This window comes from Hippocampus guttulatus, chromosome 10, assembly GCF_054856545.1.
Source record: "Hippocampus guttulatus isolate MCC_2025c chromosome 10, RoL_Hgut_1.0, whole genome shotgun sequence".
Taxonomy (NCBI): Eukaryota; Metazoa; Chordata; class Actinopteri; order Syngnathiformes; family Syngnathidae; genus Hippocampus; species Hippocampus guttulatus.
This window is the reverse complement of record NC_141270.1, coordinates 12695708-12713679: the sequence shown is the minus strand read 5'-3', so window position 1 is coordinate 12713679 and position 17972 is coordinate 12695708. Positions and strand designations below refer to the sequence as shown.

Genomic DNA, 17972 nt, shown 5'->3' with positions numbered 1-17972 from the left:
GACAAACGTATTGTGCTCGAGTAAACTTGTTGTGTGTCGTAGCATCGGAGCGAATATTGCATCTCAGAACGCCAAAAGAAACAACAGTGGGCAAAATAATGGACTCCTGTCTCAGAATGTTGGGAATGACCGATGACAGAAGCATTTTTTCACTGAAAGAGCAGAGAGGTACCAATAAAGAGCTCACAACACATTAGACTTTCATCACAACATCATGAAGACATCATTTGCACATCTGCTTTCATTTCCAGAATCCACGGCCGAGCTCTCCCAGGATCAGCAGATTGGGACTCTGCTGACATCCCTGTCTGACAGGCAGCTGGAGTTACATTTGTCTAAAAGGGTAAGGTGTATTTATTTTTTTAGCACCATCAAGTGTGTTATTAAAACAAAACAAAACAAAAAATCGTCAATGGTTTTCCACTGCAAAATACCGCTACCCAAAAGAGCCCAGAATCCAAAAGCTCTACTGGAATGCCAAAGGAGGAGAGAATCAAGGAGCTGAACCTCCAGGTGGAGTCACTACAAAATGTCATCCTCCAGGTTAGGAAGATGCTCTAAATTGCATGTGTTTGTAGTCCTTGAAATATACTGTGTAAACCCATTGACCTCTCTTGGCCTCAAGGTGCAGGAACTCCACCTAGACCTGGTAGCATTTTGCTCGGAGTTGAAGAACTCAGACGGAGATGGGAATTTAGAAATGCTCGGTTCAGCTGAGCTGGAGCAGAAACTGGAACTGCTCCAAAGGAGACTGAGCGACAAGAAGCAAAGTCTTCAGACCCTCCGAGATCACATCAACAACCCTGCTGCTCACAGGAAGAAGTAATATCTTCTACCACGACAATTTGAATTTAAAACAGTCATTCAAACAAAGCGTACACTTGAGTCGTTACGTCCAATACAAGCACCAATATGTGAGCGGTGTCAACGATTTTTATTTGGTTTTGACTGACATTGCCATAGAGGCAGAAATCAATCATGCATTATTATAGTTTGTGCATTTTGCCCCTTACATGTAACTAGTAAGGTCACAGAATACTAGAAAATGTACTCAGCATGATGCAGTAAAGTTGGGCATTACTGCATACTACACAAACAAAACTATAGATATTGTTGAATGAATTCCTCTCGAGTGTAATGACAATTGGGCATTATCTTGAAGCTCTATACATGCCACAATCGGTCTTACACAATGTCGCCATGTGTTTCTAACTTGTACGTGTGCATTCGCTGACCGTAGATGGACTTTATGTTTCCATCCAGACAGCTGGATGTTCGTCTTTTGGAGAAAATGAAGCTCAACTGCCAGGTGTTTAAAGAGGAAATCTCCATGGTGCATCTCAACCGACAGGTGGCACATCTCCAAAATGTCCTGCAGGACAGTTATATGAAGGTACTTTGCTTAGATATTGAATACAGTTTTGCACCAGCCTGGGCTGGCGTAATGTTGACATTCAAACAAGTTCAGTAGGCAGCTTGAGAAACAGCCAGACAGTTGGAATGTGGGAAAATTGTTTCGTGTGGGAATAATAATATTTTGATTGCTAAAAATGTTCTGCGATTGATTTGCACAATCAGCTCCCAGCACATTTTTTACTGCCACCAAGCGAGAAAAGCAAAAGAGCAAGATTTTAATTGTCGTGATCAAGTTTGAGTTAGTTAGCCGGTTGGAAAACATCAATTGAATGTATTTTTACATTTTTGCCTCTTTGAGTCTCTTATACTGTATTTCACCCCATGAACAAAATGGAAATGGCACAGTCTAGTCGACACATTCACTTCTTCTAGCTTCCAGCACACATTGAACATCGAGTTTTCATCAATATGCCATCAACGGATTCATTCAAAGTGTCCAGAATCAAGAACTGCATCCCTGTTCATATGTAGCTTTTTACGTCGTTCTCCATTTAGCAAGAAGTGCTAACTCACAAACAGATGGACAAAAAAAAAACGCAAAGAGGTTTGATTTTTGAAATAGTTTTTGGGTTAAAGGCTAACAGTGATGGAGACTGAGTTGACATCCATTCTAGTTTAACATTGTGAAGGTCTCGTATTGTCCTTTCGGTAACAATAGATCTGAGACATGGAAAGTATAAATGACTTCCTGGTGTCAAGGTCAGTGACCCTTTTATGACCATCATCTTTGATGAGGGGCAACACAATGCCACATTAACTTCACTGCACTGTTGGCTATGGCTGTGCAGGGTGTCCTGTTGTGGGTATGGGCACGCACAAGCCAGAAAGTTCTGGATGGTCATGCACTCGGTCTGAGAAAATTGTTGTTTTAGCGCCGGCGCTGACACCCGAGAGCCTGTGACCATACCAACAATGGAATGTGTGCGACAAAAGGCACTGGGAGAGCGCCATGGAGAAATGGGTCAGGATGTGTAAAACTATCTCCATCTATCCCCGGAGGAGCCCACTTCTTTTTAATGTGGGCCTTTTATCCCGCTGGAGAAGGCCTAACAAGGTGCCATGAAAGGACACACGCGGCTTCGGCTTTGAATGGTGCCCCGTGTCACGTTGCTGCCCCAGGGCCACGCTTTTTTAGGTGCCGAGCTTGTGGGAAAAGCAGCAGCGTTAATGTTTATCATATGACCTAATCAGAGTTAACACACAGGTCAGGATTGAGGAGCAGCCTGGGAACTGATGGAGCCACCGCTCTAATAAGGAGCAGACCGCCCCGTATTCGGTCTCGTAGGCTGCCCCGCATTGCAGACAATAAGGAAATATTTCATCATTGGCTGTCTAATCTCCAAGGATCTCTTCCAACTGGCGAGCATCAATAAAGCAGCCGAGAGGGAAGGGAAAGAGAAACAGAGGGAAGAGCGCAAAGGGCGGAGGGGAAGCACAACAAATTGCGGAAATGATTTTAAATAAGTGTCTTAGCTTGGACAAAAACTTCAGACAGCCTCTTGAAGAGGGGAAATTGAAAGAATAACGAATACACTTGTCTCCGCTTGCTCACGGGCTTTTGTTTTGAGAGGAACTTGCGTGTACTTGCTTGTGCATGCCCTGTGGTTTGTATTTACACAATGACAGGCAAATTACACTAAAGTGGAATCCTCTGAAGTTAAATACCTCAAACGCTGTAGAATTTGGAGTCCAAACAACATTTCCTTAAAAAAAAAATAATAATAATAATAATTCTACAAATTTTGTGACACTTCAGTATATTGGGCGGCAAACGTATTCGTGTTCATTCCTTTGGCCAGAAATTGAATTTAGTGTGACATGGGAAAATATGCTATAATACACTTATGAGAATATCAGTCACAATTACATTTTTTTTAAATCATTGTTACCTATATATAAATAGGCTGTACCATACATGCAAGTGTCATGACCGATATCTTGCAATGGCAATCATCTTAAGGAAGGAATGAAACATACAGATGACAAATTGACAGATTATAAAAGTCAAATTGGGTGCATGAATGCAGACACAATACTTAATTAAGTTCAACAACAAGCATAACGTGCCACTGTTTGCTGCTCTGTCAACACTTTTTTCTTCTGGAACCATTTTGTGTTTATGATGTTAACAGTTTGAGGCTCCAGTTTATTCTTTTACTTCACATTATTTCATATTGCAAATATCTTTTTTTTTGTAATTACAACATAATTAGAGAAAGATAATGATGTTTGACGTCTGAGGTTCCAATGTACACTGTAAGCAGTGTCTTTTATGGTCAATGCCCGTTTTTCTTTTAGAGCCAGGATGAGTCTGTGACTGGTAAACATCATTTAACATCTGTCTTCATTGTCTGCCTTGTTAAGAGACTGATTTGTGACACTGGATCATGCTAAATATTTTTCCCTTTTAATGTCAGAGGACACATTGCGCTTAAAAAAAATGGAAAAAAATAGTATTGTTTTTAAAGGTCTATTTAGGTCAACAAGTTCCAGTCATTTTTCAAAAGTCTGCTAGAGACAACCACTTCTCTTCGGTCATTGCCTTTAGTAATATTTCAATCTTGAGTCTACGTGGCCTGTGGCTTCCCTCTCTGGGTTAGGGTTTGATCAAATCATGCGGATGAACATGAGGAAAAATCCTTGCATTTTTGGGCGTCGGTCCAACATCGAGGGCAACTAAGAGAAAATGATGCGCATTAGCGTGTACTTTTCAAGGAGCTTCAGATGCATTTCTGTGGCTATAGCCTGTCTGGCTCTCATGTCTGAGGCGAGAGAAGCTATTGTTTTCGACCCTCGACCCCGGTGAAGCGACATCAATTGCTGTAACACATTCACACGACGAACAGAGAAAGGGCGGGGGTAGGACGCCAAGAAGTTGGAAAAGGGAACTGAGGAATTCAGCGGTCAGGCTCACAAGTTATTTCTGATCCCCACAAGCTACTTGTGGTGTGATGTCCTCAAACGCTAATCATCACGTCTTGGTGGTCTGCAAGCTTTGACGCACACTTACTCTTATCTTCCGGGGACCTCGCCACAGCGGTAGTCTGCCTCTCAGAACATAGAGTTGCGTATCCAGGGAAATTACATACATGAGAGATATAAATCACAACCTTTTGACAATGATCACATTTGATGACGTGATTTAAAGCATGTGCAGTGTTTTTGCATATGCACTTCCATTATTTTGCAAGTGTGACCATATACAGTACGTCCCAGTGTCAGGCTAAAGATGTGCACTTTATTGTCCATTGAAAAGAAAAAAAGGGGAGCATCCAAATAATGTTCTGATATAACTTTAGCTTTGTTGTATTGCATTACAAGGAACGTTGGAATACAACAACATTCTAAAAGAAAATGTGACTTACCTGTGGCATGCATGTTTACACTCATCCTCCATTTTATTCTATAAAATTGCATACAACAATACAAAATCAGTATACGGTTGGTTGTAAACAATCTGTTTATTATTATTGTACTGGGCAGCTCAGTGGAGTAGTGGTGGATGCTATTTTATTTTTCTTAATATCACTTGCATTTTATTATCACTAATAGTGTATATGTGTCATCGCATGTAAATGTTTGTCCGTTTTTTCTGCATTCAGGAGAAAGCCCAGAGAAAGAAAATGACCATTGGTAACTTGAGCCAGCTGGTGTCACGACAGTCTCCTGCCATGCTGCTGGTCTTCCAGGAGTATTGCGGATCGGATGGCTGCTATGGCTTTACATGTCGCTACACAGAAGGCAGTGGATTAGTGGTTGTCGCGGTGGAGAACTCGCAACTCTGTCTGGATGACAGGTATCGAAAGCAATCCTGCTAAAGAACACCATAAAATTAAATCTTTGCAAAAAGACATTTCCTAGGTCACTTTCTTGGGCATAGATGCTATAAACCATAACACCTACTCGGGGTAATTTTTGAAGTGAATCATATACCATATAGTTTTATAGTGACACTACATATCTATTTCATATTGTCTTCTCCGCAGACTTGTGGAGGTGAATGGATCACCAGTGGTCAACTCGACAGAAGAAGACCTGAATGACCTTCTTTTTCAGCTCACCAGCGCTCAGATTATTGTGCTTCGCCAGCCCCCTTCGACCCTTACCTCACAACAACCCCCTCCTATCCTCCAGCACGTGGTTAACCCTAATCCCCTGCAAGCAGAGAGAGATGTGATTGCCATGGAAACTCCATCACTGCGCAGGCTAATGGCCATCTGATGAGATGACAATGGTTTTTTTGTGGATGAACACAACAAATAGTAAGACGATCAAACTCCAAACTGATGAAAATGGTGGAAAGATTTTATTAATTTCATCTGGATTTAATCTAGCAATTTTGGTTGATTATGTACTGACATTTCTTCTATTATGGAACGAATATGATTGCTAATTGTAGTTACAACCTAAAGGTCTTGTGATAATGTTCCAGTGTTTGGTATAGTTTGTGGACTTTACTGAGAATTCCGGAAAATATATATACTGTGTGTATATATACTGTATATACCGTATACATTTTAACTGATTTACCAGGTTTGTCGACCTTTCTAATATAGTCGGACAAAAATTCTCCGTTCAAGTTCTTTTCCTCAAGCCATGACCACTTGAACGTGTTCCTAACACTCGCGTCTATTACACATATGTCAGCTTGACTGTCTACCTGTTTGAACATTGCGCTGGGGGCCGTACCTGGCCGATCACGCATGAATTAGTTGACACAAAATGCTCTTCAAATACTCAACATTCAATGATTAATCTGCCTTTTGTGTGCGCACGTGCACCCTTTGTGGCTTCGGTTCTCGCTGAAACGTCGAAATCTCAGAGATATGGCGAGGCCATGACAATGCGAGGGGAGGGGTGTTACTGTGACTAGTGTTCATGCGTCAACATGGCTACGCTCGTGAAAGCAAAACAACGAACTGAAATGTGTGTTCGTTCAATGTTGTCTAACTAATATCCGGATTAATTTTAGGCAGTTTTTCCACAATTGTCCGGAGGAAATGTCATGAAAATTTGAAAATCCGTAATTCCGGGAAAATCCGGAGGACTTTCATCTCTAATATATTTTTTCCCCACAGCAAAAGCTGTTAGACTGCTATATGTAAAGAACACCTAACTTTGTACTTTAGCTTTGGTGTGCTAACTCGGTGGTTTACATTCTCACAATTGCATTGATACTGATACTGATGCCAGTAGTTTATGTTAGTTAAGTTCTTATAAAAATACACCGAAACCACTGCAGCATTCTACCCGCTAGTGGGCTCTGTCGCCATTTGCCTTTCTCCGGCGCAGTGAGCGTTGTCGTTCGCTGTGCACCTTTGCTAGCATCCACACACCCTCTCCCAGCTTGGTGGCATGTGGCATGCAGCATAGCGGCTTCCGCGGCCGTTTTTTGCTGGTGGTGTGCCTTTACGTGCCTCCTCACTTATGGCGTTGCATAGCTGCTAGCATCCACCGTCCGCTCCATACTGCCTGGCTCCTTGTAAGCCATCTGCACGCCTGTCATGATGGCGATGCTTTCATGAAGCATCTCCACAGTTGGTCTGACGAAGTTTCATTTTAAAACATGTGGTATTGTCAATGAGCTGTTTTGTACCATTATTTCTTTTTCGTCACTACACTTTATTTTATAGTTAACACACAGGGGTAACATGACATCCATTCCTATTTGTGTACATTCATTATACACGGCGTTGTTCTGAGACTTATTTGGCTTCTTTGGCTGTTATCGATGTACACTACTTACACAGTGCCCCCTAGTGTTAGCCTGAAGCACCACACTGAAATGCCTTGTGTTACAGGCTACAATTAAAAGAGATGTATAACAAGACTTAGAAAAACATGCAGCTGGATGTTAAATGTCGGTACTGTAATGACAAGTTGTTTAAAAGCATTAAAACGTCTGCCAACTTCAAAAAAAGTTTGTGTTTTGAACAATAGTTTTCATTTTCATTACAATTGCAAGATGTTACGTCATTGTCAGATACAGCTACATGGTAGCAATAGCTGCACCCCTAATCGTCACACTAACATGCATTCATTATTCCCTTCGCTCTCATGTTTTCACATTTTACAACACGTAAGAGAGCTGCGAATTAAGAATAAAAGAATACAAATCTTTAACTTAATAGACTGGTGAGGGGCATGCTTGTCTAACATCTCTCTGAGAATACTGTATTCCGAAGGGTGAAACAACGAATCCTTGATGCTGCACAGGGGAACTCCTGGAAGTATCAGAAAATATGTAATCTGGTTACATGCATGCCTGAATGCGGTGCACCCTATATTCTCTTTGCAGAACACACACATACATCTTTCTTTGGAAGCTGAGTCACGTTTGACTTTTTGTATATCGTAATGCAAACCTTCGGGCTGTGAGAATAAACCCTTGGCTGCAGAAATGCCTCATTTCAACCTCGTTCTCCCTCGTTAAGAGCCAATAGATCGTGCAAGCTTGACAGTGCAAACAGTACCAGCCGCTGACCAAGGCTACTACTGGGGGTCCATTGAGCCTGAGGACAAGAAACCATTTTTTCTCATCGGCTGATGAGAAAGGTCACTGGTCACTCACCTGTATAATATAATTTGACAATAAAAAGAAATGGAGCTGGATGACATGCGGATGGGAGGCGCTAGTTGCCAAAAAACATTCGGAAAGAGGGAGAAATATGACACTGGCAAATTGTAGCAACTTTGGCACATACATGGGAAAATAAAGTTGACCAGGCCACAACTTGTGAACTGACACAGATAGACCATAATGTCATACCTCAGGAAGTGTTAGCTCAGTTTGGCGAGAAGTCATCCAAAACCACAAAACAATGCAATGTCAGGATGTTCGAAAATGTATAACGACCGACAGTGATCATAATGTTTATGGTCAAGATTAGACCCAACAGGAATGGTTCAATCTGTCCGCACAAACGGGTGATGAAGTTCAGAAAAGTAGAATAGCATTTTTAGACACGAAGGGCAGAGGAGACTGTGTGTCATGGCTGTCTTTATGGAAATGAATTCACACTGGGGAAAATGACACACAATCCTATAAACATTGCTGCTGGCAAAAGAAGAAGGTCATGGTGACCAACATAAACCAGAAAACACAGTCAGGAGGATATAACACTCCTGCTACGCTGCCATCCACTCCTCCGACGCCAGAATGGGAAAGTGGAGGCTATGCAAGTCAGGAAGATGAGCCATAAGACCTTGTACAGTACACCTTAGTCAGAAACATCTGTAGCACATTTAAATGAACATCAGCCTCCTCTTATTCTACTGCCAAGACACCTCTGGTTGACCCAGGCTGTACCTAACACGTAGTGGCACTGCGCAACCTGTACTACATCTGGTTTGCCTTAACAGCCTCAGCAACAACATCCAGCGCACACCGATAAGCTCTGATGTGAGTTCGCTATAGCTGCATTTCTTCTCTCAAACTATCAGACGCAGCTGCTCAGTCCTGAGATCCCCCATCCCGCCCTCTGTCACCCAACCCTTTCTTCTTTCACTCCTTGCACCACCTCAACTCTCATCCCGCCCCTTGACAGTTCAGGGTGCCTCACATCTGTTTGAAGTGGAAGAGAGAGCATTAGTTTTGGTTTCCTGCCCAAATCCAACACAAGCCAATAAAATGCATACAGGTCTGATTTTGGGCAAGGGAATTCCTGTCCACAAAACACTAAACATACACTCAGTCTTAAATTAGAGTAGATGGACTGTTGAAGCAGACACTGATGTTACTCATGCAAAGATTTACCGATAGTAGTTCTGGGCCCGTCTATAAAAACATAACTGTCTATTTACATGCACAGTACGTGTGAATGTGTCAATATGGCCAGTCCAGAGTGTAAACTTTTATACAATTGGAATAACACCATCTCCATAGCTGGATAGAGAATGAGCAAATTTGATGGGCCACTGACAAGTTACTTGGACACATTAGAAGCTGTTTAAATTGTGTGCGTGTGTGTGTGTGTGGGGGGGGGGGGGGGTATTATACCTCCTTTATCCCTTTCATGTACCAATAATGATAACCTGTAACCTGATCACATGATAAGCTGTCCACTGTAGTAACTGTTTTCCCATAAAAGGTTAAAGGACCGGTCAAAGTCTTATGTAAATGTATTGTCTCACTATTCATCAAAGCAGTGAGGCTGTAACATAACCACGTTGTTTTTTAAAATTAATTTAAGTAATGATTTTGTGCTGGGAAGGCGGCGGTGAGGGGTGGGATGGGGGGGGGGGGGGTGGTTGCTGTCAAATCCCAACGGTTCTGGATTTCATTTTGCTGCGGTGGAAGTGGGACTTCTATCCTTTCCTCTGGCAAATCTCACTCTAAGTAGCTCCACTAGGTACTTAAGAAAGTCCCAGGAGATATTTATGTGTTGACCCACTCCCGGTCAGATGTACTATGATATATGACCTCTGTCCCGCCTGGATTATTCCTGTATAATGTTGCAGATCCACACAACCTGATGATATACTGCCATCTACTGGCACAATGCGCAAGCCGCCCCCCCCCCCCTCCTCCCTCCCCATAAAGACCACTGGCGTTCATGATGAAGGAACTCTAATTCGTCTAATTTTAGAACCTCATAAATATGTTGATCTATTTGAATAGTTCCAGTAGTCAAATTGACCCAAATTAATGACATAGAACAGAATTATGATGTAAAAGTCTGAAAAGTTTCAGGACAGGTGTACCAAAAATATTACTGCTCCAAAAACTAAAGGCACCATGACTATGTGTCTGATCACAAAGGCCTGAGCATCCAACTGTTCCTCGCCGAGACAAACATCAACCTTCTGGATCAACCTCCCTTTCACCCGACCTTGCTTCGTGTGATATTTTTTCCCTTTTGCCAAGATTGAGGGGGGTCATCAACTGGCCCCGTTTTCAAGACGGTGATGAAATCGAGATGCGAGCCACAGAGAATCCTTCGAGAAATGCATAAAGGCGTGGAAAAGAAGGATGAAAATGCGTGTTTGACTCAGAGGAGATTACTTTGAAGGGGAAAACCTTTTTGACACTATTCCTGGATCTTTTTCTGACACATATCATACATGTTGTGCAATAAACTTATTTGCAGCAGATGGAGATTATTGCAAAGAATGTAACCACATAATCATATCCAGTGTACGTAACAAAATAAACATATACAATTAGCATCTTATTTGTTTTTCATGGTAATAACTAGTGTTTATAAGGCGAGACCCTTTTGAAAAAACTATCCATCCATCCATTGAAACTGCTTATCCTGACGAGGGTTGCGGGCGTGCTGGAGGCTATCCCAGCTATTTTTTTTCCGAATGTTACAAATCACTCAACATTTTCTCATGACAATCGCATTACAAGTCAACTTAATAGAGAAATATGACTGAATGATGAGTGCATCGTGGGCTAATCAAGGGTTTAATCAACTAAAATAAATGTAAAGTATATAGGCTTGATCAGGCATTGGAACGATTTATAGCAGCCGAGTTCCACTGTGATGCTCTGTGTGCAACACGGTTAAAATGCTAATGAAAAAGCCATTGAAATTAAGTGTGAGGTGTGCTCTGTGTGTGGGATGAATACTGTATGTTGGCAAAATTTCCTTCCACTTCAATACCGACACGCAATGAGTGAGAAAGGTAGCACAAGGTATTATTCACTATCCAGTACGTTGTTGATGAAATACAGAGAACAAAATGTCCCGTGTCTGTGTCGATTAAAAACGCTTTCAAACAATATGAAAAACTATCCTAGCCATCTTAAGAGTAGAGAATTAGATTGTGTCAGGATAATTTAAAATTGAGCATCAGTAATCATATGAACAAATCCATCATAAGAAGTAAAGATAAATATGAAAGATTTATGAGCATGTTAGCAACGAAAAACACTTTTGAAAGCCACATACACTACATCATGTTCCTTGATGCTGAATAGACATTACCCCGATCATTTTCGCATGACGTTAAAACAAGCAATCCATTATATGAGTCGCTTATCCTCACGAAGGTCACAGGCGTGCTGGAGCCTATGCCAGCTCACTTCGGGCAATAGGCGGGGTACACCCTGAACTGGTTGGCAGTTAAACACAGTGTACACATAGACAAACAACCATTCATGCTTACAATCACACCTAGAGACAATTTAGAATGTTCACGTAACCTGCCATACATGTTTTTGGAATGTGGGAGGAAATCAGAGTACCCGCAGAAAACCCACACAGGTGCGCGGAGGACATGCAAGCTCCACATGGGAAAGCTGGGGCCAGAATCGAACCACTGACCTCTGCACTGTGAGGCGCATGTGCTAAGCAGCCGACCACCATGTCCTACGAAACGATAATGACAATATACTGTGTATTTATATGTTTTAACACACACACACACACACACACACAGACAAAATATATGTGCAGACTCAAACGTGCTCAAAGAATTTCAAGAAATGACTTGTCGCCTTTCTGTTTTCTCCCTCCAAGCCAAGTTACACACAAGGTGGCAGTAAAGGACTCGGTATGTTTCCGTCAGTGGCAATTCAAATTCATTCTGTCATTGAAAACCAATGGACCCCCCCCCCCCCCCCCGCCTCCGCCTTAAAATAAATACATAAATAAATAATTCAATGTTTGTTTGTTTTTTGTTTTTTTTTTAAACAACCACGTCCGCCTCATAGTGCAGAGGTCAATGGTTCGATTAGGGGCCCCAGCCTTCCTGTGTGGAGTCTGCGTGTTCTCCCTGTGCCTGCGTGGGTTTTCTCTCGGTACTCCGGTTTCCTCCCACGTTCCAAAAACATGCATGGTTGGTTAATTGAGTACTCTAAATTGTCCCTAGGTGTGATTGTGAGTGCGAAGGGTTTTTCTGTCTGTTTCGATAATTGTCAAAAATGATTAACATGATCGCTGTCTTGACAAAGACTTGACAATACTAAATACAAAAATGTTTTGGAATTGTATTGATTTAATTTAACTGAGGTATAAATAGATTTAGATACAAAGACGAGACTATAAAGAAAGACAGAAAGAAAGAAAGAAAGAAAGAAAGAAAGAAAGAAAGAAAGAAAGAAAGAAAGAAAAAAACACAATATGCCTCAAGAAATTTTCGCGTCTGGACCATTTTCATTTTTAGTTAAATACCCCTGAATAGCCCTAGCTGCTCTCCAGCCATCGGGCTCAATCTGGCACATAAATCAGAAGGAATTAAAATATGATGTGAATATTTTAGGGGAGCAGGAGCACCCCTAAAATGGGCCTAAAATGGGCCTCACGACACCACTGATTCTCCGTCAAGGCGGACAACAAACACATTCAGGTTGCTCTGAGAAGGCTAGAGGGGATGCGTTAAATTGTTGTGATTATTAAGATTAAGATATCCTTTACAGCTTCAGTGTTTGGTCACAATTTTGGGACTAAAACGCATTGAAAAGGCTACATGCAAAAACTCCTCTTCACTACACACCAATCAAAGTGGCTTCATGGGGAGTGGCTGAAGGCGCTGTGACAAGGAGGAGATGGAAGAAGCGCACAGAGGGCACCGATTAGAGGAAATGGTGCACATGATAAGTGCTGAATGGTAGGCCAGTGGGACAGAGCCTGTCAAGAGTGGCTGTTAAAGGGCTGCGACGCCAAGAGAGAGATGACTGCAGAGGACAAGAAGTAAAGACTGGGAGGAAAAACGTTTCTCAGTGCCAAAACATTCATATCCGTTTGACAAGCAATGAATTTTCTGCCTTGCGTTTCATGACCACTGTACTTTTTTCCATAACTGCCGTGCAGCCCGAGTAGACTAATGGTCGATGATGATGTTGAAGGAATCAGAGATGAGAAATAGCGCTTGCAGTATGGTTTAGTCAGATCATACGTTGAATTCCATGTTTCAGCACGGACTCGTTTGCAGTGAGTGTATTTATTTATTTAGTTCGTTTTGCAGAGACCCAGAAATGTCTCGGTCTGACGTTGCTGTACTGTGCATCGTTTTCAGCTCGTGTCTTCCAGCTTTTCATCTGGAGAGTCTTGCGGAGAAACAATGATGACCCAGTTCTGGGTTTGCCTCTGTTTTACCGCCAGTTCTCTTCTGTCCTAATCACGGGCGTCCCTCAGCTCCGAAAGCTGCTGCACTATACCAAGACAAGAGTGAGAGAGGCGTGGGAGCTCAGGGGGGGGTTGGTAGAGATAAAAAGAGACACAGACGCGGGAACAAAGTCAGCATGTGGAAGAGAAGAAAATGAGAGCTAATCTCAGCAGGAGGAAAAAAAGAAACGTATGACAAAATATTAGGAAGGATGGATAGATGAGACTTTCAGAGAGAGGAAGCGGGGAGGTTGACGCATCGCATCTTCTCCGATTCATCCCCTAAGGAGAGCACAACGAAAGGCAGGACTGAGTCCATGACAGGCGGTTGAAGAGGGGAAACGGAGGCCTGACGTTTCGTGCATCTTCATGTGCACAGATGTCTCTTGAGATAAATGAAACCAGGTCATTCATCAGGTGTAAGGATACGTTTGCAAGGACGGAGACATACTGGCCTTATGTAATAGCAGCTACACAGGCACACATACCCTGCAGCGTTTTTGAATCTCCTGCTCTGCTTTCCTATATTAGATGGAATTTTTTTTTTAAATGGCACTAAGAAGGTTGGCGTAAGATTATGTGAGATTATTGTCAGCATCTGATGTGGGCGAGCAGCATTTGTGATTGTTATAATCTGCAAAAAAAGGGTTGACTACATGTTGGTAATCCAGGATCATTTCCAGAATATGTTGTGATTTTAAAAGGCCTATGAAAACCAGTGTTAGGTTATAATGAGATTCATTTTAAAAATTTGATGGCGATGTACATAGATGTGTAAAAATGCATTTGTGGAGTGGTGGTTCAATTCCCAGTCAGTGCCCCAATAACCAGCCAACCGGTTGGTTGTGTCATGAAGGGCATTTGATGTAAAACAAATCATGTGAGGAGTCTTTATGATGACCTCTGATGGGACAATCTGAAAGTTGCAACAACATCATGAATAAGATAAGATAATAAGACAAGATAACCTTTATTTGTCCCACACTGGGGAAATTTACAGTCTACAGCAACAAAATTGGGAAGGGGGGGGGGGGTGCAGAAAAGAAAAAACAAAGTGTTGCATGCGCAAAATAAATACATGTTTCAGAAAAAGAGCTGTACACAGTATAGAATGCAATATAAAGATATAGATATAGATATAAGCACATATGCAACTGCATATATGAAGCATAAGGTGGCTGTGCTATTTACAATGGTTACAGGTTTTCAGGCATGTTTATTACGAATGTCTAAGAATGTACATTTTGTATGTAACTTGTCACAGTATCAAATTTTTTAAATGTTTTATTTGAATTATTTTCCATTGAATTTCGAACAAAAACCAACTTCTTAAGTGATTTACAAATTTATTTGATAGCAATGCATCAAATAAAAATATATTAGAACGTAATTTTGTGCCAGGCTACAAACCAGGTTGGGCTTATTCGAATGCAGTTATTTGTATGTGGTTTTTAACAAGCAGACAAGCTCATCTTTTGTATTCGTCTTTCCTTCACTGTCGTGTCCCCTCACGTTTTTCTTTAGTGCACCATATCCCGTCACTGGGTGTCAGGGTCGTCATCATCCTGGAAAATTAGCCTCCTCGCTCACTCCTTTATGAAGGTGATTTACCTGTCACTGTTGTTTCCTGACAGTTGTGTATTCTGTCTCTCAGGTCTGTGTGGGATTCTCCATTTTTTATGATTATTTTTATTATCTTTTTAGCTCATGACAGGAGGTGATTTTACTTATGTCTTGTCGGTCTAAGGAGCAAGAAATTACAGTTATATTCATGCAGTCATATATGTCACATTGAGATGATATTTTTTTCAGTCATCTTTTTCTTTCATTGCGTGAGGTTATGCTTACAATTATTGTTTGAATTTATTCACGTAATAAATGGGTTTTGCGTGGATAGCACTTAGACTCCCCATTCACTGCGGCTTCCCTATCTCGCCCAAGGATGCCTCAAAAAAGGTTACTCTGCAGTTTGGGACAGGACCTGGATTTGTAGTTGATTTTCTGCTCCAGTTTTCCGGCAACATCTATTTTCGCACATTGATTAGTTGGGCCCTCAGTCACTTTCATACACATTCCTGAGCGTACTCACACTGCGTGACACATTGATGGACTTTGGGAGTCTTTTGTGATTCAGGCTGGGTCCAGACAAGTCTTGAAACTTTTTTAAATTTTGTTTTTATCTGTGACAGACCCCACACAAAAAGATGCTGATGAAAATCAGGTTTAACAATATCAGTCATAGTGCGCGTGGTCTGTTCCGATAATCAAACCACAGAATATCACACATACACAAATATTCCGCCCCACCATTGGTCTCAAATCGAGTCCTTTGAGGCAGGGCTCTCGCATGATATCACACGTGATCTCATAAACACACAGACGAGCAGATAGTTCAGACAAGATACGTTGATAGTTGCCAAATGTTTCCAAAGAGGACCGGAGGCGGGACCATGGTAAAATGACAATGTCGGCAATCAAAGACTTGCTTTGGAAAATACTTCCTGCCATTTGGCGAATCCACATGAATACAAAAAAAAAAAAAGATATAAAAAATCAGGTAGGACATATTTTGTTGAATTTACCACCGCCTCCTTGTTTGTCAGTCAAGGAGCTTTTTTGATTGGCTACTTTCCATTCACGTCACAGTCCAGTGAGTCAAATGGCCAAAGAGTAGTCATCTTTCCCCACAAACAAAGATTTAAATATTTGAACAAATGATGAAATAAGAAAAAGAACTTGCCTAAACTTAAACCTAGATTCAATCTTGCCAAGAAAAAAAGTATTTTGCTATGGTGGCTCCATGCTGATGTCACTCAGGTCGACTGTCAGTGATGCAAATGGACAAGAGAGTAAACGCTGGAGAAATTGTGCATCCAGCATGAAAACATCTCCAACTCGCAGGCACCCCTGTGAGTGGGTTCGTGCCAGCTGGGGACTGTAGGGATGGATTTGACCTTGCCTTTTTATACCCATGTATGGCAAACCACCAAAGCACAAGAGACATATTACAGGATATTCCAATATGCTGTCTTAATGGGGTAAAATGATTTCAGCAAGCGACAATGCTGTTTCTTCCATCGACATATCAGGATGTTTAATGGTAGTATGCCCACTGCATGAGTCTGTCCAGTCTGTCTGGGGGAGGGGTTGTGTGAAAGAAACAGAGTTAACGGTCAAAGGTGGCAAATCTGGCACGGCACAGACTTGGCAACATACAGGCAATACGCCAACACATGGGGGAAGGGGGACTTCCTTGCCTTGAAGGGTGGGCTTGTCAGAGCTGAGGAAGCACATATCAATGACTTCTAAGCTCTCTGAATTATGTTAAGACATGTCTCCTTGGGGGAGCATGGTGTGAAGTTGAAAGTCATTCAAGGACGGAGATTTAACATTGCCACATGAAGCCCCTACTTCTCTTCCATTTGGGCAATAGCTATGTTTAAATAAATTGATATGTACAACAAAATGTGACTTTGCACAGTAAGTCTTCAGTAAGTACCTAGAATGAGCATTGCAAGTAATTTGATTCTGACGACGTGATACATATCTGTGCCACGTTGAGATGAATTACACCATCAGGCCTTGTTCCCCACCCCCTTTGCACAAGGTCACCTTGGGTGTACTGTAATTTACAGCTGAATAACATGTTTGCTCTAAACGGTGCTGCTTAGCTGCATCAACCACGCCCGTGTTGTGACATTGCTGGACAGGTTTGTTCAACTAAATGATACAATCCAATAGTTGCATATACCATCGATGTACTTTGTTTTGCAGTGATCCACTCGATCCAAACGACATCAGAAACAATTCTGTTCAATGTTTTGATGAAGTATCTTCCTGTTCGCTACAGCACAGTTTTGAAAGAGCGAAAGTGAAAAATAGATGCTGTCCACATTGGTGAGACCTGGTTTCTCATGTGGTCCAAATCACATGTGACATGGGTTGTGCCTCGTTGCTCCGCCAACCACCGGCTGATGATGTGAAATATTGATTTGCATGTCCACCCACATCAAGACGCCTTGGCTTAGCTGTCAAGTTCATTTAGAAGAGGCCCCTTTTAATAGGCCTTTGATGCCAAGCTTGTGGCAACAGCAGAGGTGCCGAAAGAGGGTGGAAGAAGTCCCGCAGGGTCGAGAGCAGAAAGCAAAGACGAGGCCAAAAATGTCATAATGCTGCTTTCATAAAACTCTCGCCGGTTTTATAATCAGCAATACGCAGGCTACATTGGGCAAGGATCTGCACACAAGCTGCGTATGGGGCATAAACCTGCAGTCATTCATGCAATAATGATATGCTGTTGGTCCCTCATATGAGGCTTAACACTGTACTTCTCATTTAGCCATTTCAGCATGGATACACTCTTCTGCTTCACAAAAGCAGCCAGCAGCCTTGCCTCCACACACACACACACATACACACACGCGCGTGAGAGGAGAGTTATGTACACTCCGAGAGTAAGAGACACTGCTTTATGAGTTGGATTGGACACAGGATGGCCTT

At 42.0% G+C, this 17972-nt stretch overlaps 1 protein-coding gene across 3 annotated transcripts in view; it reads left to right on the top strand.

Annotated features, from left to right (window-relative positions):
- LOC147199309 (uncharacterized) overlaps positions 1-7891 on the top strand; it is a 32285-nt gene extending 24394 nt beyond the window's left edge. For 2 of the 3 annotated variants that reach the window (XM_086122711.1, XM_086122710.1), the window contains 7 exons: positions 43-168; positions 252-343; positions 448-543; positions 626-822; positions 1264-1393; positions 5019-5212; positions 5403-7884. In XM_086122711.1, the coding sequence (XP_085978837.1) occupies positions 43-168; positions 252-343; positions 448-543; positions 626-822; positions 1264-1393; positions 5019-5212; positions 5403-5637 (1070 nt within the window). In that variant the 3' untranslated portion in view covers positions 5638-7884. Of the gene's footprint in view, positions 1-42; positions 169-251; positions 345-430; positions 544-625; positions 823-1263; positions 1394-5018; positions 5213-5402 lie in introns of all 3 variants that reach the window. The other variant, XM_086122709.1, reaches the window with a different exon arrangement.
- Positions 7892-17972: the final 10081 nt, after the last annotated feature.